This window comes from Rhipicephalus microplus, chromosome 1, assembly GCF_043290135.1.
Source record: "Rhipicephalus microplus isolate Deutch F79 chromosome 1, USDA_Rmic, whole genome shotgun sequence".
NCBI lineage: Eukaryota > Metazoa > Arthropoda > Arachnida > Ixodida > Ixodidae > Rhipicephalus > Rhipicephalus microplus.
In genome coordinates, this window is record NC_134700.1 from 275,776,967 (window position 1) to 275,803,453 (window position 26,487).

The following is a 26,487-nucleotide window of genomic DNA, read 5'->3' on the forward strand; positions in this document are numbered from 1 at the left end:
GACGACGTCAGGTACGAAGGAGCGACCGTTTTATTGTCAACCCAGACGCGCGAGCCAGCAACCGAACAAGCAGCGAGCCGCTACGATGATGATGATCACGGTGCTTTGTATGCGCAGGTGAAAGTGAAAATGATGAGCAACACAATCAGCGCTCACACTATTTCCCCCCTACACGAAAGCGGTCTGCAAGACGTTCATTTAGTAAGTGTATGAGCGCTGGATATAAGGTTTCAGGCGAGACACATGGACGATCTCGGTCCCGCGACGACGGCGATCAGAAGCCGAAGTAACCGGCGCGACGCGATAATTTACGGCCGATGTTCGTTCAAGCACGGTGTAAGGACCCAGGTATCTGTGAATGAATTTTTCACAGAGGCCGGGTGTGCGAACAGGTGTCCAGAGGAGCACTTCGTCGCCTGGGTAGAATGACACAACTCGACGTGTCGCATCACAACGAACTTTTCGCTGGGCCTGAATGGTAGAGGTGTTGGCGCGGGCGATTGTGCGGCAGTGGTTGACACGGGCAGCGAATTCTTCCGGAAGGGACGCAGATGGGACAGAAGGCGTGGACAAAAAGCTGGTGTCTAGAACAAAAGATGGTGCACGGCCATACACAAGAAAAAACGGGCTGTAACTTGTAGTGCGTTGTATGGCAGTGTTATAGGCAAACGTGACGAAAGGTAGTATTGTGTCCCAGTTCTTGTGATCGGGTTGGACATACATAGAGATCATGTCTGACAAAGTTCTATGAAAACGCTCAGTAAGACCATTGGTTTGCGGATGATATGCCGAGGTGGTCTTATGGATTGTGTCAGAGGCCTGTAAAACTTCAGCGAGCACACGAGAAAGAAATGTCTTGCCACGGTCACTCAGGAGAACACGAGGGGCGCCGTGGCGCAGGATAATGGCACGCAGAACAAAGTCGGCTACTTCGCTGGCAGCTCCAGTAGGAAGAGCTGCCGTCTCAGCGTAGCGAGTAAGATGGTCTACGGCAGTAACAATCCAGCGGTGACCGGCGGCGGTAAGCGGAAGGGGTCCGTATAAGTCTATGCCGACGAACTCGAAGGGAGCGGATGGGCACGGGAGAGGCTGTAGAGGGCCGGCGGGAAGAGATGTCGAACGTTTTCGGTGCTGACATGATGAACAGGAAGTGACGTACCTGGAAACACTAGTGGAGAGGCCAGGCCAGAAGCAGCGAGTCTTAATGCGATCGTAGGTTTTATGAAAACCCAAGTGGCCAGCCGTCGGGTCGTCATGAAAGGCTTCTAAGACTTGGAGTCGAAGTGAGCGAGGTATGACCGGGACCCATCGGCTACCGAGAGGATGGTAAGTTTGTCGAAGTAGCGTTTCGTCATGAAGTTTGAAACGCGTGAGTTGTCGTCGCAAGCGGCTGTTGGGAGCACGAGATGAGCCGGTGAGCCGATCGATGATTGTACGGCAGTATGTGTCTGCACGTTGGAGCGAGGTGAGGTCTGCGGATTGAAGGAAGTCATCCGGTGCAGTGGGCTCGATGGGACTAAGACTGGTCATCTGCGTGGTCTCTTGGCTGGGAGGTGCTGCGCAGCAGGTAGATGCGTCATGATTTTGCAACAGCGGACAGCGTGACAAAGCGTCGGCATCTTGGTGTTTGCGGCCCGACCGGTATGTGACACTGTAGTCATACTCCTGCAGTCGGAGCACCCAACGACCGAGGCGTCCTGACAAGTTTTTTAATGATGACAACCAACAGAGCGCATGATGATCCGTGACGATCGTGAAGCGGCGGCCATACAAATAGGGGCGAAATTTTTGCACGGACCATACGATAGCGAGACATTCCTGTTCAGTGATGCTGTAATTGCGTTCCGCTGGGGAGAGAGTACGGCTCGCGTAAGCCACGACTTGCTCTTGTGAAGCCTGGTCACGCTGCAGCAGAACAGCGCCGATTCCGTGCCCACTTGCGTCAGTGTGTAATATAGTAGGGGCTGTGGGATCAAAATGGCGAAGAACTGGCCCTGACGTGAGGCATCGCTTCAGGGTCTGGAAAGCAGCTTCACAGTCATCTGTCCAAAGAAATGATGCACTTGTGGTCAGGAGTTTGTGAAGAGGAGCCGCGATAGTGGCAAAATCACGGACAAAACGGCGGAAGTAAGAGGCTAAGCCGAGGAAGCTGCGAAGGTCTTTGAGCGTGGTGGGCTTAGGAAAGTGCAGCACAGCGGCCACTTTGTCGGGATCAGGTTCGATGCCAAGCTTGCTGACAACGTGGCCTAACACTTTGATGCTGCGGCTCGCAAACCGACACTTCTTGGTATTTAGCTGGAGACCGGCTTTGGCTAGACATGTGAGCACCTCGTCTAGACGTTCTAGGTGTTGCGAGAAGCTGGATGAAAAGATGACGATGTCATCCAGGTAACAAAGACAGGTCTTCCATTTTAGGCCACGCAGCACCGTATCGATCATCCGCTCAAATGTGGCTGGGGCATTGCAGAGCCCAAAAGGCATCACATTGAATTCGAAGAGACCATCAGGAGTAGCAAACGCTGTCTTCTCTTTATCAGACTCATGCATCGGGATCTGCCAATACCCAGATCGTAGGTCGAGACTTGAGAAATATTCTGCACCCTGTAAGGTGTCAAGTGCATCGTCAATTCGAGGCATAGGATATACATCCTTGCGCGTAATTTTGTTTAGTGCCCTGTAATCAACGCAAAATCGCACTGATCCGTCCCTTTTCTTAACTAGGACAACAGGAGAAGACCAAGGGCTTGTGGAAGGTCTGATAACGTTGCGTGCGAGCATGTCATTGACTTGTTCCTCGATGACCTTGCGTTCTGAAGACGACACGCGGTAAGGGCGACGGCGGATAATACGAGAACCGTCTGTGGCGATGTGATGAGAGGTCACCGTAGTTTGACATAAGCCATCCGAACAAACGTCAAAACAAGTCTTGTGTTTTGTTAAAAGGGCCATTAAGTCATTAGTTTGCGTTGGAGTGAGATATGGACTCAAAGTGGCTTTAAGCGCATTAGATGAGCCTCCTGGTGGCGTACACTTAGCGACTGACGGCGGAGACGATACAGTGACGACACATACCGGTGCTATGTCGATAAGGCTGGCAACAGTGGACCCCTCTGGCAGTAGTTGTGGCTCTGTTGTCGTGTTGTAGGCGGTGAGACTGGCATGACCACGCGAAAACCGCACTAGACAACATGCGATGGCGATTCCTCGGAAAATGCAGCGCTGATCGGGGACAACCACTGCGTCACCGTCAATGGTATCGCTGGATCTAATGGTGAGGATACGTTCTTGGGCCGGGGGCAGTACAAAGTCTGCAGCTGCAACAAGGTGAGGCGACGAAAAATCGTAAGCACTAGAATTTTCAGTGTCCGTAATGCGAATAACGGGCGGACCACACGAAATGACAGCGGAAGCGGCTGACAGGAAGTCCCAGCCCAATATAATCGGATGAGCACATGAAGAAAGCACAGCCAATTGTATATGGTGACGAATTCCGTCGATCAGAACACGAACAGTGCATTGTCCAATAGGGTAAATTCTATTTTCATTAGCACCACATAACACCGGACCAACATATGGAGTTTGCACTTTTCGTAGACGATGACATAGTTCGCGATCAATGACCGAAATGGCTGCTCCAGTGTCCACGAGTGCGTCAACCGAAATGCCTTCTACACAAACAGTTAGTAAATTTGCAGGGCGCGCAGGAGGAATTGGGACAATTCGACGACAGGCAGTTTCTCCTCCAAAAACTGCAGCTGCTAGTTTTCCGAGTGGCTGTCGAGGGGCATCAGGGCAGAACGTAAAGGCGAAGTAGTACGGCGGAAGGGCGATGGTGAACGACGGCGGGGTGAGCGGGAAGAACGAGGTTCACCGTGGGACAAAGGAGGCGAAGGCGAACGTCGTGACGAGGGAATGTAGGTTCCTGGAACGTAGGGGTCAGACCTCGCAGCCCGGTCACTCTCGTACGAAGAATAACCTCGTCGTTCATCTTGCTGGCGCCGACGGCAAAAGCGGGAGATATGTCCTCTTATGCCACAGTAGTAACAGACGGGGCGCGTAGGGCGCCAGGCAGGGAAGTGTGGTTGTGGTGGTGCCTTGGCTGCCATCGCAGCCAAATGGTCGTATACGACGTCCGTAGTTACAGGTGGAGTAGGTGGAGGAGGCCGTGACACGACTTCGGCATACGTAGGCACATGTAAGGGCACAGGAGGCGGGGCACGTGCGACGCTCGTCATCGACGCCAATTCGTCCTTTATAATTTCCCGCAGGTTAGGAGGGGGTGAGCGGGCAGGTGAAGTCGGTGCGCTGGCAGGAACAAGGCTGTGAAGTTCCTCTCTCACTATGGTGCGAATTAGAGCTCGCAGCTCATGCTCGCCAGTAAGACGAGTGTCATAGGAGGCGTGTGGAAGGCGCATTGAGTAAAGTGCGTCCAGGCGCTGGCAGGTGGTAATAATGTCCTGAACTGTTGTCGGGCTCTGCATGACAAGAGCATTAAAGGCGACGGAGTTGATGCCTTTCATTACTTGCCGAATACGATCGGCCTCCGGCATGTCCTTTTGGGCGCGGCGGCAGAGGGCCAGAACGTCTTCAATGTACGATGTGTACGATTCGTCAGGCCCCTGGATGCGGGTAGCGAGCTTCTGTTTAGCTACCTCAGAGCGTCCTGTAGAAGTGCCGAATATTTGACGCAGCTGCACCGTGAATGCTGACCAATCAGGAAAGTCGCGTTCGTGGTTATGATACCACGTCTTAGCAACCTCCTTCAGATAAAAGGGTACATAGCGCAGCTTATGTGCCTCATCCCAGTAATTGCAAGCACTGGTACGGTCGTAACTGTCCAGCCATTCTTCTACGTCCTCACCGCGAAGGCCAGAAAACACTGGAGGGTCTCGTTGCGAGGTACTCACGGTGTGGTGAGGCCCAGCAGGCTGAGCGGGTGGTGCGAAGAAGGCGGTAGGGGGTGGGTCGTTTTGCGCCATCACTGTTGGCAAGCACAGCCGTCGACCTGATCGGAGCTCCAGGGGTGACCGGTAGTGCGCGAGGACTTGGGAATCACAGCACGCTCCACCACTTGTGAGACGACGTCAGGTACGAAGGAGCGACCGTTTTATTGTCAACCCAGACGCGCGAGCCAGCAACCGAACAAGCAGCGAGCCGCTACGATGATGATGATCACGGTGCTTTGTATGCGCAGGTGAAAGTGAAAATGATGAGCAACACAATCAGCGCTCACAATATATATATATATATATATATATATATATATATATATATATATATATATATATATATATATTCAATGAATTTCTTCATTGAATTCCGAATTTTAGTACTTATATATGTCCTATTGCAAGTGATAAATCTTTGCTCAGGGCTCTGCTACGGTCTCCTGTGCTTGCGTACTGTCGGCTTCCCCTTTCGCATCTAATTACGCGGCGTGTAATAAGATTCTTTATCGTTCTACGGTCGTTGCCACACGACAGCGTATTCCTTTGAATTAATTTTCCCGCTTTCCCTCTAAAACAGACATCGCTCTTTGTCTCAGGGTGACCGCGTGTATAGTAGTAAAGCAGCTGTTCTCTCTCGCTCTTTTTCTTTCTTTCTCGTTCCATCGCTGCTGTTGCTGAGGGCTCTTTTCGCGCATGATCTGGACTCGTGCTGCAACACTAGAGTGTCTGGTGACGACGACGCTGCTCGTACCGCGGGTTGTGCGAGTGAGTGAATGAGCGATTGAGAACGTTCGCTCTATCCCCATCGGTCCCCGCGAAGCAGAGATCTTGTTGTTTTCTTTTTTCCCAACCGGGCGTCGGCGACGCATCTGTACGCAGCCACTGTAGCGCGCCGGAATGCGGCGCCGGCGTTCTGGCGGCATGTAGTCGTCGTCGACGGCTTGCGCGCACGCCGCGACACTTGATCGGTTGTTGCCGGCGTCAGTCGTCATGCCTAGAAATGGTATAGGGGGGAGGGATAAACAACAAGAGGGAAGGCAGGGGGTTAACCAGGTACAATGGTATAGGCCTGGAAAAAAAAAATAGGTGTTGTTGCCGGTGGCGGTCATCATGCCTTATGGCACAAGGAAGGGGAGAAAGTGCGCCGGCAGTTTTCTTGTTGCTTATATTATCATCATGCCTTATGGAACAAGCAGGGGGGAAAAGTGCGCCGGCAGTTTTCTTGTTGCTTATATTATATTATTTGCGTTTGTGTGACAATACCACTGACTATTACAATGACGAGGCGCAAGGCAAACTCCTAATTTCCTTATTTAATTACCAAGCCTTAAATGATCTAGAACATCGGTATGTTAGAAAGAATGTGCACGATATGGAATCAATAAAAATTTACAACATAAGTATTGGTATGCTTAAGGGATAATATAAATTTTACATTAAGTAGGCTCAAATATCGGTTAAAGATGATGTCCGATTCGCATTATTTGAACTACTTGCAGCTATAGCACACACTTTAAACGGCCTCTAAACGTGCTAATACTGTGTTGGGACGCTCCAAGTCAGGTATTCGTCATGTGAACCGCGCCAGTGGAACAGCTCATGCCAAGGGTTGTTAACGGCGTCTCTCGTAGAGCGCGAGCGAGAGAGAAAGAGGGACAGGTGAGTGGGTGGCTGGACGGAGAGAGATGAACCGCTGTGTGGTATATACGAGTTCACTCTGCAGTTGCTCCACCTTGTACTGCGTGCGCTGTTTAAACGCACTTGCGCGCACGACGAACGTGGCCAGCGGTAAGACTCCACCAACTCGTCAACCCTGGTTTGGCGTCAACCCTAGTTTGAGTGGCTGTCTCTCGGCATGGAGTTTCTCAAAATTAACTGGAGGGCACTCTGGCGCTGCGATCGTTCAGTGACCATGGGAATGATGGGTAGTACACACATTTGCCTCTAGTCTTCGTACTTGCTGGTGGCGAATCGTACTTGCGGCTCCGTTTATTGCTGTGTTTCGGTTTCGTTTTTAAAGAAAGATTGAATGCTTTTGAACTTCGTAAGCCAATTTGGAAAGTAATTCTAAAAAAAAATAAAATCGTGAAGCTCAACCGCTGAACATTTGCTAATGCTTGTTTCGTAAGAAAACAGCTCTAAGCCACACGAACACACACGGAGCCGAAAGCACGCCAGAAGTACGAAGATTAGACAAATCCGTGTACTACCCATCATTCCCATGCTCGCTGAAGCGCCGTGCGTTGCAGCACCCATAGACACTAGCGCCAGAATTCCCTCTAGTAAGTATTGTGGGAAACTCTGTCTCTCGGCGGCGCACGCACAGAGCGATTTCGCCGCCATTCGAGTAGTGCGTCGCCCGCTTTCGTCGCGGATTTCGCAAAGCGAACTACAGAAAGCCGCGGACCGTGGCGCTGTCGTCGAAACGCCTTTCTGCCCTCCGTGGTTATGCGGCCTGGTTGCGGTCTGGTTAGGTTCCGCGGTCTCCCTCACGTGTGGCCGGCGATCGCACGGTCTGATGCCTCGCGTCCACGCTTGACCGTTGAACGAGTACTTTGCCCGCAAAAGCTTTTTGTGTGAGTGTACACGCCCACTTATGCTGACAACCTGACGAAAGCGACGACAACTGCGCGCGCTGTGTCGTCAGCGCGGTCTGCCTCGTACGTGCTGCAGGAAACGTTCGTATAACGCAAGCTTATCCAGTTGATCCCCTTTTCACCAGCACGCCTGCAAAACTCTGGATGTCGATGGTGCGCGCGCGGGTTGCTCGAACGGAAGCAGTGGCAGCGGTCCGCAACCGCTGCACCTACGTGCCGCTGACTGCGGGTTCCGCTCCGGTGCCAGCCCGTGTTCGTGTAGACCGCATTTCGGGGACATTGCTGAGATATGTTGCAGATCGATAAGACTCGAATTTAATCTTGCTGGGAAACCACAGCATATAGTAGACAAGAAACGACTGGAGATTTAGGAGGCGCACAAAGCGCCGACTTCCAACAGATTTACTGGCGTGTAACTTCTAATATGTAACACATGCAGTAGATACAGTAGATGGGCAACGCGAGTCGCACACAGCTTAGTTTTTTTTTTCAAAGCTTAATGAAACAATCGAGGTAACTTTATGTGCCTCGATACACCGTGTGCTTATAGAATGTAAAATTGAGCTATAGTTGTGAGTGCTGCGCAGTCCTAAGTGAAATACTGCGTGCATTGAAAGCTTCAAAGATCACATAACTCGACCCGCCGCGGTGGTCTAGTGGCTAAGGTACTCGGCTGCTGACCCGCAGGGCGCGGGTTCGAATCCCGGCTGCGGCGGCTGCATTTCCGATGGAGGCGGAAATGTTGTAGGCCCGTGTGCTCAGATTTGGGTGCACGTTAAAGAACCCCAGGTGGTCTAAATTTCCGGAGCCCTCCACTACGGCATCTCTCATAATCATATAGTGGTTTTGGGACGTTAAACCCCACATATCAATCAATCAGATCACATAACTCGTATTCGCCTTATAAAAACGATTAGGTGTCTCCCCGCAGGTAGAAGAATTTTGTACGAGCGCCAAACACCATCGAGCGAGCAGTGCTAGCGAATACAGGAGGGGACGAATTTCAGATTCGCCACTCGTGATGATATTGGAAAAGCACGCTTCACGTTTTTCAAGGTCAAGCAGACAGCGAGATCGTTAGACGTTATCGTTGAGAACCTCATCAAAGGCGTGTAAGAACGCCCATACTTTCTATTGCGTCCAAGGATATTATGTCAAAATCGCTACGCGTTTTTTGCGAGACCCCTGGCGCCGACAATTGTGGGACCGTCGCCTTCGCTTTCTGCATCAGCCCCTCTTCCATTAGACTTCACATTTTTTCTCGATTAATATTCTGGTTTTCCGATTCCTATAAACTGTCGAAATTTTGGATCACCTGCCGAATCTTTGCAGTGTAGTCGGAGCTCAGGGGCACCGAAGTGCTTGGGGGATTTTCCTTTTCTTTTTTTCGTATTAGTAAATCACGCTTTCGATATGCCAAACGCACTACTCTTGCCATGAAGGGACGCCTTGTAAGCTCGAAGACGTTCAAAAAGAAAGTCCACTTGGTGACACCGACCTGACATTATTGCACCACACTAGCCATGACGTCATATGTGCTGATGGCGTCCGCGAGTGTTAATTCTTTATCGTTAAGCATTAATTGCGCACGGTTAAATGGGAGCTAGATATGTAACATAGCAAGCCTGCAGGTCTCCTGCCCAACCTCGGAGAACACACACACACAAAAAAAGGAGGCCGTTGTTCTCTCCTGGCGTTTGTCGTCTTCCTGGCACATTTACCCCAGCATTCACAAACGCCCCTCGACTCGACTTTCACTCTTCACTTGACAGAGTTGAGCCCTGCAGGCGCCACAGCTCGGCTAAAAAATGACGCTGTGCTACTCAAGAATCGCAGCAGATTATCGCTAATACGCAGTGACTTGCCGGGTCTAGAGACGGCTCTCCCATCGGCTTCCTCAAGGGAAGGTGAAGCGTTGACTGAAGGGATGTTCTAGAATACGGGGGTTAGTGACGCCAGTTCACGTGACGTCACGAAGAAGTAAGCACTCGATTGGTCCGTATATGCGAGGGATGTGTATTCTTAATTGTCTCCTACTCTGCCTTGCCTTGCAGTCGGGTGCCCGTTCTACCTTGCCTCGCGTGACCTCGTTTGCGACCGAGTGATTTCAATGCGTTTTGGGCGTTTCTGACTGCGCACGGGGAGGTGTGCTGCTGAAAAGCGCGCAGTTCCGATAGGCGAATAACTTAGTGCTCACACTGTGTTTGAAGAAGTAAGGGGCGAGGAGGAGATATCGCTGGTAGGAATGGTATAATAAAGGCTAGAAGGAAACCGCTCTTTCGTCTTGGAACTCTGGGTGATTTATAGACCCTTCGAGAAAGCTATCAAATGTGACCCCCCCCCCCACCAAAAGAGAGAGGGAGAAATATTAGTGACGTCACACTGGCATCCGTCCATGATTATGGCGCGAAATTTCAGAATGAAGGTACTTGTTCCTTTTTCCTTCTACTCATGTGACCTTCATGATGACGATATAAACAGTCAACTGCAGATTTTTTAAAGGACCAATTTATCAGGCTAAACTGACCTTTTAAATGTCCCACTTTTAGTGGTGGTTTAATGTGACAGTTATCTTGCTGTAAACACTTCTCGCCCATAGAGGGCGTTTCACAGGTCGCAGGTTCGATCTCTGGCAGCGGCGAGTTATCTTTTCTTCCGCTCTAATGTCTGGCACTCGACATTTGCGTCACAATCAAAACAAATAAGATACGCTATACTTTCCTCCGTTTTCTCGTTCGTTTGTTCCAAGTAATATTGTCTCTAGCAAACAAAAGTACAGTCCTTAATATTCCCCTTTCATTTGCCCAGATAGAGCGTTCTGAGCCTCATCGGCAATTCGAAGATGTAGTCGAGTTCTGCGCCTTATTTGAGGCCGGCCGATGAAGCGTGTCGGAGATCGCGGAAACGAGGGAGGCGAACAATGACAAAAAAAAAAAAAAACGAAAGCGACGTCGCATTGTCTGTCGCGGAATCCTCGTTCGGGCGTTCCGTTCTCTTTTACGGCTTCCGCTTCGACACTCGGCGCGGCATAACAACGAACGTATCTGTATACGGCGTCGCCGCTGCCGTCACCGTTGTCATCCGGTATACCGCCTCCGTCCACACAAACCCCCCATACGCACCCTCGAGAGCTCATGCGAGGCACGGAATGTTTCCCCGTGACACAAAACCTCTACCTGACCCCCGTTTTTTTTTTTTTTTTTTTTTTTTTTTTTTTTTTTTTTTGCTCGGGACGACTGGAACCGGAAGAATCGTAGATCCCTTCTTTCCGAACCATACCGCGTGGAGAGCGAAACAGAGCGCCTTACTGCGCAGTAGTGGCGTATCAACGGTCAATGCTCGTGTACCGCCAACTGTGACCACACCACTTTCTACGTTCACGCGTTTTAATACTCCGTTTCACGCTGCCTGTGTCATGATTATGATTCTTTTTTATGTGAATCATGGTTATTCCGTTGCCGCACACTGTGCGTGGAGTGTGCACACGCTTCAGCGATCCGCGTCAGCCATTGATGAGCGTTGTGGCGTGGTGCATGTTTGTGTGTATGGTTTATCTGGAGCACGGCGTGGCAGGCTCATTTGCGCTCAGCGTGTATGTACGGCCCTACGCGGCGCCACACTGCTTGTCAGTCGAGTAATAACATATCACCCCGCTATCGGGTCTCCGCCTGTGCCACGGAGCATGCTCAGTGGTTTGCAGGGTTCGTCGTGCGCTGAAGCTTGGGCTGGGCTTGGCCATATTGATGGTATAAAAAAAAAAGATAACGATAACGACGACACAGCATCTGATGGAGAGAGAAATAGAGATGCTATGAAGAAAGGCAGGAAGGTTAACCAGAAAGCAAGTGTCTGGTTTGCTACCCTGCACTGTGGAAGGAGAAATGGGAGAACGAAAAGTAAGGCAAAGGGAATGAGAAAAAAGAGAGCGGGATGGAAGCGAAAACACACAAACACACTAAAACGTCACAGACGTTCGACGAGGCGGGTCGATCGCAGAAACTTCAGGAGGGCCTTCGTCGCATTTTGGCGGGAAGTCCGATCTTTCCGGTATTTCAAAATTGATTTGCCATCTAACGTAAGTATCGCAAAGAAGCTATGATACGACAGCTCGTGGTCAATCCGCTGTACTAAAGTTATTGCAGGTTATGCTCATCCGATACAAGTGTGTGACAAGCGGGTTGAAAACTGCAGTTTCATGCTCGTGGGATAAATCTGCGTGTATACGCACGCTGTGCTAAAGGCAACATAAGCAGAGATGTGGTACTGTTTTAACTGTATTCTCCGCCAATACTGTAATTGTCTTCTCCACCAAACCTCCGTGTGCACGCAGTGTCGTAGTTTAGCATGAGTGCTTACAAAGTTTTGCGAATGTCACCTTTTATATTCACTTCTTGTAGACCGCCACGTATATCGAGAGAAATCTCTCCACACCACAATCGAGGGTTCGTTTCTCTTTCGGTAGTACTTTCTGCGGTTATATGGATATTTGGCGGGAGCTATCAGACTTTCCGGAGTCGGCCGTGCATATATGGACGCACGGTCGAATTTCGCTCACACTGACCTTCGCGACTTTGGGCGAATATGAATTGCAGATCTCGCTTCGCAGCAAGTGACGCATTCGTAGGACGTGGCGTCCGATGCGGCTGTCGCTGCCTGATGAGAGTCCGTCATATATATCGTGCGATATCACTGTTAGCATAAGCAGACAGCTGGCTGCCGTGGTTCTGGTTGTGTACGGTATACCGTTTGCCGCCTTAACTCAACCTGACCTAACAACTCGCACATCCCTGTCGTTGAACTCGAGCACACGCCTTTGCGATCGGCAAGGTAACGCGGCACAGGAGCACGGTGAATAGTAGCGTCGATTTGGGTTTCAATGAGCTACGTGCATGCATTCGAGCCGGCTGCGTAGATTTATATGGGCGTAGCCTCTTAGTATTTCCTCTATAGGAGCCTCGGGGGCTCGGCTCTCATTAATCTGAATTACATGTGCCCCTTTCACCCGTATAGGTATACGGCGCCGTGTTGTGAAACGTTCGGCGTTCGATTAGCGTGCGAGTGAGGTGAGGCATCACCGTGCACTTCGTGTGTGCAACTGCACCTATTGAGATGCACGCCCTGTGCCGCGAAGCAACTTCGACGTTACGTAGTTTGGGCCGCCCGGTGTTTTATTGACGTCGCGCTCTGACGCAACGCTGAAGCGCCGAATTTACATTTCGCTGCATGAGTCGACGTGCTGTGAGGCTCGAAGCGGGAACGCTATATGTTGTCGGTGGATAGCTGGGCGTTTGTTTAGCATGATCCGAAGTGGAAGGCGCTTAGACGAGGAGGAACAAGTGTCTCTTTCCTGGTCCGTCGTCGTCTTCGCACTTTAAATTCATCTACAGGATCATGCTGTATGTCCATAGCAGACCATGTTTCCATGTCAACACTTCATGTTCCCTTGTTAAGTTTGTTAAGTCGTCGTCATCGTCATCATCACAAGCCTGACTGCGCCCAACGCAGAGCAAAAGTCTGTCTCATGTTCCGCCAATCGATCTGGTCCTGTGCTTACTGCGGCCATTTTATACCCGCTTAACGTCTTGATATCATCTGCCCGCCAAACTTTCTGCCACCGCCTCGTGCGCTTGCCTTCTGAAGGAGTCCCGCCCCGTTTGTTCCAGCGGGTAATACATGTACCTTGCCTTCGTACTATAGATGCCCTTTGCCCATCCCCCATTTCTTCTTGATTTCGACTGGAATCCTTAACACCTGCTTGTTCCCCGATCGACTCTGCTCTCTTCACCTCCCTTGTATACACCTTTCAATCCGTCGTCTTATATTTACGATTATGTATGGTAGTCTTTAGCACCTGATTAGGGCATTCTCGTTTGGTTGAAATAACGCATACATAAGCGTTTTTCCACATTTGCTCAGGCGCCGTATCTGTTCGCCGAAATGGCGAACTTAATCGGTTGTCTGTGGCCGTTGCGAGGAAAGTCGCGTTGCTCCACGGAAAGAAGAAAATGAAAAGGAGGTTGGGGGGGAGGGGAGTTGTTTGAATACCAATCTTTTGAGGAAGGTGCTGCAGCTCTTGATGCGTGTAGCATGTGTTCAGTGCACATGTATGCCCTATACCGCGTCTTGCCCCACTTATGCAGCGATGCGTAACTATCGCCTTGCGGTTTCCTTCAGCTATGCGTACGTTCGAACCGTGTTCGGCTGTATATTCAGTCGTCAAATTCATTTACGGTTCTCCCAGATCGTTCACGATCCCCACCTTGACTCGGCGGCGATCGCTCCGATCTCACTGCCACCCGGGCGACGTGTCTTGTAGCAGTTCGCGGAACCACAGCAGTCGCGCTTTCTTCGAAGCGCATCGACAGTTTTCCTGCACCAACGAAGCATTGCGAGCTCGCGCAGCTCTGGGCGAAAGTTCACTCCGAACTTTATCGTCTGCATGGAGCTATGTGGGACTCGGCGCTGTTCTTCGGATAGGCCGGCATAAGCCGAGGATATTCGCTCGTTTTCGACGTGTAAGTTTTTCGTTTCTCCTTGAACGTGTGCTGACAGCACTATAGATCGATCGCAATCATTGTACGGAATATGATTCAGTGACGCTCTGCTGATCTTCGAGGGGCCTGTCAACAAGCTCCCGCCCTTGTTAGGACAGCGCATATGTAGTTCAATACATCACGCCGCCCCAACGGCAGCTGCGCATGCACCTTGCGTTGAGTCATGCGCGCGGCTGGATTGATCCGCCGTTGTTTGCCATATGCGACACTGCGTGACTTGGCGCTCGGGTCTGTTATGTGCGCAACTGAGGGGCGTAAACAGGTGGTATGAGCGCGGGTTTCTTGCTTCGGATATCGCCGAGCCGCGAAATGCCAGGAAGCCCGTGCTATACGATCAGATAATAAGAGTTATGCATGCGTGGCCACGTTGAAGCAATCGGGAGCCGTACGGACGTTCTGATGTGACGCGTGGACATTCGCCTCAAGGTGTGCATGCGTGCGAGGAATGGTTCGTTAAGCATATACGTGCCTCAGAACATCATAGCAATCAACCGTGCTTGAAACAGATTAATTAGCGCTTCTTGCACGCCGCGTTTATTGTGTGAGTAATGAATATGATTTGAGGAAGCAGGAAAAGCATTGCACGGTTCTGCAGTTGATGAAAAAACTTGCTCCAATCTAGTCTTGTGCAGGGATCTCGGTCCTATAGACACCGAAACAAGACGGAATGTTCAAACATACGCTCTTTACGACACTTGCAATGCGGGTTTTTCTTTTAAATGCTGGGAGAGGCAAGTTCGCTCTCCTGCACGTGGGGAGTGGAATGAGGACGAAGGAAAGAGAATGAAGGCATCAGTCCGGAACCTTCGCAAGCTTTGGCGTTTGGGACTAAGTTGTTAGGCAGTTTTTACCTTTCATGAATGTTTGTTTATCTCGCTTGAGTAAATCAGTTATGTGGATTTTCTCAATACTGATTCACTTTCGTCGTCATCTATATCGGTTTGTGCAAGTTTTCATATCCAGAAGCTTGTTCTCCTCCACCCCCTTTTCACTTTCTCTTGCCTCCTTTGAATTTGTGAACGGAGAGCATTCGCAGCAGGGGCGTATAGCCAGAATTTTTTTTTTCTGGGGTGGGTGGGGAGGGGGTTTAACCGTACCTTGTGTATCTGTGTGTGTACGTTTGTATGTTTGCGTGCATACATACACAAGCAAAATTGAAAATTTTCAGCGGGGGGATTCAATTCCCCTCCCCCCTTTAATTGATACGCCTGTGATTCACACATTACCATGAATGGTTAGCCCTGGTTTTTTTGCTGGCTCAAGATAATGGCTCAGAATGCAGGCCAATCACTCGTATAAGGGCAGCATTGTCTTGATCCTAGTGATGCTCTCGCATATGTATATACCCACGTGGACGATAACCTTAGTTGGTCCCACTCGATTTTTTTTTTCTCGTCGCTTGTAAATGCGCGCTCGTGCCGCTACTAGGCGGTCGCGGAGATGCTCGACGCTTTCTTTCTCTCGCGTTGGCTGCACCTCGGCGGCTTTAAAGCTCCCCGAGGGCAACGTGCCCCGGCGTCCGCCCATCCGAGGAACGCTTTTCTCGGGTTCATTGGCTGTACAGGGACCGACCGGCCCAGCCATGCAGCTGTCCACGACTGCTCGCGCGTCCAGTACAAAATACAATGGGGAGCCGCGAGCAAAAGTGCAATTGTTCTCGTTTAAGTCGTTGCGGAGGCGAGCGGCGCGCTTCAGTTCTTCCTTTCCGCGCTACCGAGGACGTCGCCTCTTCGCCGACGCAGTGAGTGCTGCGTCGCCTACCCATCGCGAGGCTCTATCCGGGGTCGTGGCTAGAGCTGTCAGCGCAGTCTCCCTTCTATCTCGCGTAAGCGGAATTCTGCATCCAAAGAAAATCGGTGCAGCATTGCGAATCCTATCAAAGTTGCGGTTAACCACAAAAGCGGGAGGCCGATTTCACGGTGCTGAAGTACGTTTTAGCCTATGAACGCTCCCTGAAAGATTGTACGGCGTTACAGCTTGGCCGCAGACACGAATTTTCGTTTTGTAAACAAAGGAAGCCCCGCGATGCGTGCACGTGAGAATGCTTATTCGGATTCAAGCTATAAACGGACACAAATGTGCGCGTCTGATGCTCTCTTATTCGTCAAGACATTGTCGAATTTGTGTTCGCCGCCATCTTGGACGTTTACACCAAGGACTTTTTTTTTTCAGTTTCGGATGGCGTGGCATCAAATTAACAAGTCACGCAATGCCGAGTGCAGCTGTGCAGCCGGTTTTTTATGTACTTCTGTGTTGAGTCTACTTTGGTACCGTTCATTTACTTGTTGCAGATTAAAAAAAAAAAAAAAAAACTCCAGCATCAATAGACCGAAATGGTGACTCTTAAGACGAATCTGTCTATACGCCCTGCTTCAAATATCATTGATCAGTGAAAACCATTTTCTTCATTTGTTTTTGAAAACCTTTCTGTATGCATACAAACCTCGTTTCCGACGAAGAACTGTAAGCCGGTGCGATTGGTGACACTTATTGAATAATGGCGAGAAATATTGTTTTTGTTTAGTCTGTTCAGCCACGTCAGAACTGGGGTGCTATTCTGGACACTGCCTGATTCCGCCGTATTGTCAAATTTTGTAATGGTGGCATTTTAAGCCAATCAATGAGGTCGTATAGCAGCTCACTTGGCCAATTAGCATCGATCAATAGCGAAATTTGACGACATGGCGGAATTCGACAATGTCCAGAATAGCACCACCGTTTTTCATTGAGGCCGAAACCCTGACAGTGTGCTTCATCGTGCCACATCTTCGTGGGGTCAATTCTAGCAATCTGCACGCAGCTTGTTGAGCACTGCCGCCTGAGGGCTGCCAAAATCTCGAACCGCTGTTTCCCCGCCAACGTTTAACCTTTCCGAAATTTCGCTAGGCTCACTTCATGAAACCCAAGGCAAACAGTCATCACCGATGCATGCTTCTGCTGAACGGAGTCCTCCGCAGACCTTCTCGCAACCTTTCTTCTCTCCATCTTTTGCGCGACTTCCATCTCTCTGTGTGTGATGCGAGGTGATAACGCTCGTGCTGCACGGCGGCGTCTTCTTCCTGAACGTCCCACCACGAGCACAATGGTTGCTCAGTGTGAACAAAGCAAAGAAAGGCTTTTTATTCTTAAAGATTCCTTCGTCTTCTTTCCTCGTGGCGTTGTGCGTGTAGTTATGGTCAGCTTACAGCAACTGTCTTTGCGGCAGTTCTTATATATGGGTGTTCATGTCATCGTAAATGCCGCAATTAACGCATGTATGAGCAGCATGCATGTCGGTGTACTTTGTCTAAGCGTTAGGCGGTGTCCGATTCTCTGCGAACAATTCCATGTAATGTGTATACATACATAAAAAAACGTTTCTAGAGGTTGACGTGTCATGACGTTGTAACTACACCTAATATGTCGGTGGTCAATTTTGCGGTGCCTGTACCGTGATTTTGCGTACAGCGCATGCGCTCGTCATCTTCTGTACGGGATCGCGGGATCAAATCCCGGCGGCGGCGGCTTCATTTCCGATGGAGGCGGAAATGTTGTAGGCCCGTGTGCTCAGATGTAGGTGCACGTTGAAGAACCCCAGGTAGTCGAAATTTCTGGAGCCCTCCACTACGGCGTCTCTCATATTCATATGATGGTTTTGGGACGTTAAAAACCACACATCAATCAATCAATCAATCAATCAATCAATCAATCAATCAATCAATCAATCAACCTTCTGTGCTATCACATATGTGACGTACTGAAGTAATTGAGCTCGGCAATCCATTTTGTTGCGTAGCTAGCGCAGCGAAAGTGCGCCTTTTCTCGGAAGCGTGTGTCTTCAGGAGCACTGCTGCAGCTACGTATCATTTACAACACGGCGTACATGTTGACGTAAATATGTGTGAGCAGCGTGGTGGCCGTATTGTTAAGGAAGCTGAATGAAGAATCGATAAGATACTCGAGTATACTTGCAACAAAATATGCATATAGGTCTATGTGTGGTCACGTCATTTTTATTAATATCTGGGCCTTTTAATAGAAAATTTGTTTGCTGTATACGCGTGATGACGAGGCAACTACATAGCATAGCCTGGCGAACAGGTCTGTTCTACACGACTGGCTATCGCCTGGATGGAAAACTAAACTGCCGAGATAGGAGGAATGCAGATGACGAAATTAAGAGATGCGCATTTTACTACTGTCCGCAAAAATAAGTTGCGAGAAAGCTGGGAAGCAGGAACAGGAGAGAGAGAGAGATAAAAGAGAGACAAAGAATTTAGCCATTTAGGATTAACTGGTTATGATTTTGGCTCATTCTGACGTTCTCATATAATTAGCAAAGGCAGTTGGCCAATCGTATATATATATATATATATATATATATATATATATATATATATATATATATATATATATATATATATATGGGAGAGAGGTGTATACCTAAGGGCTCGTATTTCCGTGTTTTAACACAATATTAATGAGATATAACAGACAGTAATGCCAAGGAATGTACAGGGGAAGTTATTAGAACCAATGGAATGTAAATAAGAAGAAAGAAGAAAGAAAAAGTGGATGAAAAAATTACCAGCTGTGAGCAGGAATCGAACCTACGACCTTCGAATAACGCGTTCGATGCTCTAACCTGCTCTAACCTGCTTCCTGCTCACAGCTGGTAATTTTTTCATCCACTTTTCTTTCTTCTTTCTTCTTATTTACATTCCATTGGTTCTAATAACTACTTCCCCTGTACATTCCTTGGCATTACTGTCTGTTATATCTTATATATATATATATATATATATATATCATCATCATCAGCCTGACTACGTCCACTGCAGGACAAAGGCCTCTCCCGTGTTCCGCCAGTTAACCCGGTATATATATATATATATATATATATATATATATATATATATATATATATATATATATGTGTGTGTGTGTGTGTGTGTGTGTGTGTGTGTGTGTGTGTGTGTGTGTGTGTGTGTGTGTGTATTGTGACCTTCGGGTCAGCAGCCGAGCACGCCAGCCACTGAGTCACCGTGGCGAAGGAATCAAAAAAAAGAAAAAGAAAAGGGAATTTGATGGGCGTACTACTTCATTGAAGGAATATCCAGCCTATGGTTGAAACGCCGTATTCATATTCTTTGCAACTCCACAGCTAGGCGTTGCACTCGGTGAACTAATTCACCGATCTGGGTGCGCGAGCCTTCGTGGTATCTGTTCTACGCGTTTTGTCGTTTAGCTTGCCTTTCTTGTTGCGATGGTGATGACTACGTATACGTATAGTAATTCTATATAGGACAATCGGGCGGCGTATGCCGAGCACGCAGCCACCACCTCCATGTACGCTTCCGCTGTCTGAGGCTGGAGCGTCATTAAGCGCTTACGCGCATAAATGGCGCTTCTCCGCTACAATAGAGTCCAAGTTTCACCGCTACACTACAATCTACGTAGCACCGACTATACAGTCATCCAGATGTGCGGGATATGTGCGGGATATTTGGTTTAGAACGTTCGTTTTCTTCACGCTTCTGAAACCTATTTTTTTTTTTTTTTTTTGGCAACAACATCGAGCATATGACCACGCGAGCTAATCGGAGCGGTTCGAAATGCGAACGATGACCGTATAGGCGCGTGCAGGGTTGCTCATTAGGGGTGCTTATCGTCGCGCCACCGCCCCTTAATTACTATGGGGCAATGTATGAGGGCAGATTTTGCCTCCCCTCCTTCCGGATAACAAAGCGCAGCCCCCCCCCCCCCCCCTTTCTCGTGCACACGCCTAAACGATGACAGAACCACTTAGCAGGATGCTCGCTTGACCATAACTCGCGTATGACGCATGCACGTACACTCGATATGGGCAACGTCGCCATCCCGCGAGCGGAAGTGAAATGCAAGGCGTCCTCCTGCGTGCTTGGTATCGTATTCTCCGTCTTTATTTTTTTCTCTGTATAGCTAGCTGGCCGCAGTGTCTCGGCATTTCACGTCCGCGAGCGAGGGATCGTCGGGCAGCTTTCAAGGACGTGGAATGTTCGGCGCGTCGACTGCGGTGACTGACTGCGCCAGTAGTCGTCGTGCTCAGCTCCTGCTCAGCGTACAGTTGTACCGAGCGTATAATGTATGTACCCAGCGGTGGTTATGGAAGTTGTGAACTTTCTTGCTGCTCTAAGAGGTTTGTTTTCCCAACCCTGAGTGACCGTATGCATTCGGTGGAGTGCTCGCGTACTCTCAGATGCTGCGCGTGTGAGACTGCCTTTGAAGGATATACTACGTGTGTGTACATGTGTGTCTCACTGCAAGAGTGATGGGTGTCCGTGTGCTTGCGGCCGCTGCATATGCGCTTTAATGCGTGGGCGGCCTGACGTGCGCTTTGCCGGTCCGTTCACTTTCACTTCGTCCGTACGGCCTGGACAATTTACTTAGAACGTGCTTGCGCGCCATCGATTAGCATGAAGTGAATTATTTATTTATTTTTATTTTATTTATACAATACTGCAGGAATATCCAATCTCTCTCTCTCATACTCGTGGTAATTGCTTCTGCGAGAGTGAAATATAAGGGACCGCACCCCCTGATAGTTGTCTGTATTCACAATTCACTAAAACACAGTTCACTAAAACACAATGTTTGTGTTTTAGTGAACTGTGCCTTCGACTTGTATAGTTGTATGCGACGTTGTTTTACAATTACCAAGTGTCGTTGTCTTAATTAACTAGTTCGTGCCTTTCTGTGGCTATATAGCTGGGTGTGTGCTAATTATCAAGCAATTGTGCTAATTATAGACGTCTCGGAGGAAAGCTGTGACATCGCGTACTCGCTCACTGTTCATCAATATATATAGTTGCTTCCTGGATTTCGAGATGTATGTAGTAAGCAGCGACCAGTCTGTATCGGTATCTCTGCGTGAAGCCTTTGTAACCGTGTAATCAAACTCCAATTGATCTCGATCGATCGATTGACGCCGTTGTTCTTCCCCGTGTGCAGGTCTCGCGCCAAGAAGAGCGCGGCGCCGGCGCCTCCCCGGAGCCTCGCCGGCGGCCCGTCCTCCTCCTCCATCGGGCAGGCGCTGCGGGCGACGGGCAACGGGTCGGTGGCGAGCTGCCCGCCGGGTGCCGGCCGGGCGCTGAGCGACGACTGCGCCATCGACGACCTGCTCGAAGGGCGCATGGACCTGCACCTCGCGTTGCCCGACGGACGCGAGGTGCACGTCAACGTCGAACGGAGGTCAGTTGGGCCAGTTGGTAATTCAGTATTATAAAACGCGCCCGCGTTAATTGTTCGTTTCTTCATTTTTCTTTTTTATTATTTTTATTTGATGTTTTTTTTACTCATACTCGTCGAAGTCTTCGTCATTTTCCCCCTTCCTCATCTTCTTTCCTCTTTCTTCCCTCTCTCCTTAGTTGCCAATTTTTGTTCTATATTTTTATACATGAATTTACAGGAGGTCCCCCTGACAGTTTTTACTTTGGGACCTCCTTCTGTATTATATCAATTTTTTACTTGCACTGTATTGTACTGAATAAAAGTATGGGATAAAAAAGTAAAAGTGAGTAAAGTAATCTTTGTTTCCCCTGTTTCTTCCCTCTTCCCGAAAGAGAAACCAGGCGTTGTCCCCCTCCAAGTGGCAGTTGCCAGCTTGCTCTTTCCCTCTTTCCTCTGTGTCCTTGTGTATTTGTGTATGCAAATCAAATAATAATAATAATAATCCTATATTTGCGCTTTTCGTCCAGTTTAACTCATAGCGCGGGAGAGTTTGGCGCCTTCTCTCTTTTTCTCTCTCTCTCATTTGGTAGTAGTGGGTCACGTGACGAGAGGAGGTGAATAAAGGGAAATAACTGAAACGAAAAGATGAAGTTGATTATAGTGCTTAAAACGGTCATGGTGATGATGCTCAATGACGTGCGCTAACGCGCTCACAACTTCGTAGTCCGACGTTTTTCACGGCGAGAAACTGGCTATTCATTTATTTATTTATTTATTTATTTGTTTATCTATTTATTTATTTATTTTCAAACTGCCGAACGTGACATTTCGTATGGCTTAAAAGGAGCATGCCTATCTGGATTATTAAAGAAAACTTATATGCAAAGGATAAATATCGAAATAGCAGGCTGACAATTTGCGCCGTCATGGGCACAGCGCCCCTGTATACTACTTTTAGAACGAGGAGAACAGATACAGAACAGTAAGATTGAAAGATGGGATATGTAAAGGGAAAGAAGTTTCCAGATGACTGGGCACGCAGGTGAAAGTGCTGACAGAATATAGCGTGTGATGAAGGAAATATGAATGGAAAATGTTAGTGAGCGTTAGTATTGTCCCCCTTTTTTTTTATGGTGATTCCCTGTTCATGCGTTTCGGTCACGACATATGGTGCCGTGTAAGGATTCTTGAAATTATAAAATTTTTAATTCTGACTTGAAATCAATCAGCATGTTCCCGATGACAATGTTGTGCTTAAATATAAATGGTGGCTCGCTTGTGGTTCGGGTGGATAGTCATATAAAAAGATTTGGGGGTTTAAAACCGTGTTATGACAGAGGGCAAATAATCTAAACTGAAGCTTACGTAGACGATAAAGAAAAAAAAAAAGGAAGGCGTATTCACCGGCCTAGTAAAGCTTACCAAAATGGCGTAGCCGGTCGATATAAGGAATTTAACGTAGCCTTCTTGGCTAATTCTAGGCATTTCCTTGGCGTAGACAGGGTAGAGTCGAACCACAGAGTGTCACAGACCATGCCAGAATGTCCAAACTCTAGCGCGAGAAAGTTACGTGCGAACCTATAGCGTGGACTTTTCGTCGCTAGTACTCTGCTCGCGCCACCCCGGCAAACAAACTCGGCGCGGAGGCTGCGCGGATGGTCTCCGTCTGGGGGCGCGGCGGTGGCTGCTCCCGTAGAGTTTCCTGAAATACTTACTAGAGGGAACTCTGGCGCTAGTGTCTATGGGAGCTGCAACGCACGGCGCTTCAACGAGCATGGGAATGATGGGTAGTACACGGATTTGTCTAATCTTCGTACTTCTGGCCTGCCTTTGGCTCCGTGTGTGTTCATGTGGCTTAAAGTTTTTTTTCTCACAAAACAAAAATCAGCAAATGTTCAGCGATTGCGCTTCACCACCCTGTTTTTTTTTTTCGTCTTACCTTTTCAAATCAGGTCACGAAGTTCAAAAGGGTTCGTTCTTTTCTTTAAAACGAAACCATAACCAGCAATAAACGAAGCCGCAAGTACGATTCGCCGCCCGCAAGTACGGAGACTAGGCAAATGTGTGTACTATACCCATCATTCCCATGGTCTCTGAACGATCGCAGCGCCAGAGTGCCCTCTAGTTAATTTTGAGAAACTCTATGGCTGCTCCTCGGCGCACGTGCGATTATGGGCGCGGGTGAATGTGGTTCGACTCTACTCTTTCTACGCCAGGGAAAGACCTAGCATCAGACAAGAAGACCGAGTTACGCATCTAGGATCAACCAGCTAGATTCGCTGGTTCTTAAGTTTTACGCGGATAGTGTAACCTTCTCCCGTTTTACCTCGAGCTTTAAGAGATCCGCTCAAAGACGCAGTCATTCGTACACAGGTACACACATGTGCGGCGTTCGCTTATAATAACGTGAGTAAAACAATGTTCGCATATGTACGTCTCCCATTGACGGTTGTGTCGCACGCGTATGGCGGAGATGTGTTTGTCGACTATTTAAAATCAACGCCTTGTTCTACTGCAAGCTGGATATAGGATACTATAAGAGAAATATCTGGGCATCGTTCACTTCAGGTGCCGAGTAGAATAGAACATTTGTCTCAGCCGATGAGCTGTATGAGCACGCGATATAGAACATAAATGTCTCCAACGCATTGTGACGGCGACAGCGGTGTGTGAGGGCGTCTCATTGAGAAGCAGCGAAATCGTAGCGGGAAGTGCATGGTGACGGTATGTAGGAAGTGCGTAGCGCCCCATGCGAGAAAGCTCGCTTTGAGTTCACAGCGACAGGTGAGGAAGCGAGGAGTACACTAGTCGACGGGAGATACGATTTGTCGGGCGTTCCATTCTTTCGCTACCGTTTGTGTTCTGACAGCTGGGAACACAGTCCGTAGGAATAACATACGCGTTCAGGAAAAAGCAAGAAAATAAATAGAGATACATTGAGAAATAAAATGAAGCTGATATAATTGAGGTCCGCTGGTATAATGTATGCGGCCTGAAATCAGCTGCAACCTTAAAGTAGGTTGTGGGAACGTCGTATAAGCACTGCATTTGCCATTCCGTGACTTCGTTCGTGCCTAGATTGCTAAAATTGTTATGCTCCTTTTCTTTCTTTTTTGTTTTGCGGTGAACGTGCGTCCTACATTTTTTTTTTCTGCCTCAGTGTATGCTCTTGACCACAAATGTTAGGGACACGGGCTCCACTTGTTATGGGAGGTTTCGCTCTAATGAAACGCGACGCTTCTAAGTTATTGTAGAACGCGTTAAAGCTATACTGCCGGATGAAATCTTTTATTAGACGCTGTGTTCCGAGGCCAAGCGAGAGTCCAGCTCTTCTGCAAACCCATCTATAGTGTCCAGGAAACCTCTGTCGTTGGACGTAGATTATTGATATTGTAAAATAGAACGCAAAGTAGAAACTCGGACAACTCAGTGTGTGCATGCAGTTTTCGTCTCACCTTTTCGTTCCTATTGGAAGCTGCAATGTCAAGAACATGTCCAATTTGTTGCTTCGATGAACGCACGAGTAAACATGAGTCAACAACGCACATCACCAAAGGCAGCTTTCACAGGATGTCAGTCGTTTATGGACGTTCGAAGATTTTTTGTAACTGATGCATCATTTTCCTTTTGTTTTACCGTGGAGCTGCACATGTCTAGGTATACGAAAATGTGGCAGTCCGTGATCGCACAGAAACTCTAACCAAGAAGCAACGATAGCATACACTACCACGTAAGGTCTCCTTGTTTTTTCTTTTGAGGTTTTATCGGCGTAATAGATAAAGGAATGATGCCCGCTGCCATCTGAATCGCTACTCATAATTTTTTTTTATGTTTTCGGAATATTTTTAACCTAATGTCAACAAACGCACAATTTGAAGCAAGTATTTCTCGTATGGGGCAATACAGAAATCTCAAGCTACAGCAGAAGACACTTCGAAAAGTGATCCAGCTCGTGATGAACACGGGGCGACCTCGCGGTTCAGCTTCGTTGGTTTACCAGCTGTACGGAGTGCCTGAACGTTTACATCTTTCAAGGCTATTGAAGGATCATTGTTTGTCCCCGTCGGCTTTTTTCTTTCATTGTGTGTCTGCTAGTATCGCTTAAGGTTTCTTCATCTATAGCCGCTTCCTTTTTTTTTGTACCAGTAGATAGAGAGAGAGAGAGAATAAAATGAGGGAAAGGCCGGGAGGTTAACCAGAAGATGGAGCATCCGGTTTGCTACCCTGCACTAAGGGAAGGGGGAATGGGGAAGAAAGGTGGGAAAGAAAGTGAAGAGGGAATTAGACGCGCGCAAGAAAAAAAAAGGGGGGGGGGCTGGGGTGCTATAGTCTATACAATAGGCCGCTGCCACGCAAAAAGTTCAGTAAGGCCTTCACTGATTTTCTGTGAGCACACAAATCATGTCGCCTCTCAAGCACTCATTGTTCAGACACAGGTCTGTCATCAAGGCGAGCTAACGCAGCAGCTAGTTGCCGTCTGTGCACGCTGTAACGAGGGCAGCGACAGAGAACGTGCTCTATAGTTTCATCGCTGCCGCAATGATCCCAAGCAGCACTGTCTTCCATGCCGATTCGGAAGGCGAAAGCTTTGGTGAAGGCGACACCAAGCCATAGTCGGCAAAGCACCGTTGTCTCGAGTCGAGAGAGTCCAGACGGAGGGCGGAGTCGACGAGACGTGTCCAGTCTATGCAGTCGCGTGTGCCGTAAGCACTCCGAGCCTAACGGTATTTGCATTATGTACCGGTAGATACATGATGCAAATACCGTTAGGGTCGGATCTGCTTATCGCCTTTATGTTACGAGCGCTATACAGTCGGTCGTTTGAAACCACGTGATAGGGCCGCCGCACTGTCTGACGGAGGAGCCAATAGGAGTAAGGAAAGCACAGCAGAAGTAGCGCATTCCTCTTTCCACTGCGGACGTCGTATAGGGCTGTTTCGTTTGGCTATTGCGCGCGAACCTATATCTTGTTATGACCGATCGTAACGTGTTGATGAGGCCGCCGGCGAAGTCTTATCGCAGCGTGGAGATTACCGGTAGATAAGGTAATACAGCTTGACGTTTAGACACTGTGCGAGGCGTACACGACCGAGGAATACGTGTCGCATATTCAGTGTGCTGGCAATATGGCGGCTGTAAAAAACTACTCTGCGTGCGCGCGCCCGCTTGTTTGTGTGTGTGTGTGTGTGTGTGTGTGTG

The 26,487-nt window shown here is 48.7% G+C and overlaps 1 protein-coding gene across 4 annotated transcripts in view; it reads left to right on the top strand.

Moving 5' to 3' along the window:
• LOC119165123 (uncharacterized) overlaps positions 1–26,487 on the top strand; it is a 293,343-nt gene that overhangs the window by 228,651 nt on the left and 38,205 nt on the right. For all 4 annotated transcript variants that reach the window (XM_075895155.1, XM_075895161.1, XM_075895152.1 and 1 more), the window contains exon 2: positions 21,070–21,309. In XM_075895155.1, the coding sequence (XP_075751270.1) occupies positions 21,070–21,309 (240 nt within the window). The remainder of the gene's footprint in view (positions 1–21,069; positions 21,310–26,487) is intronic.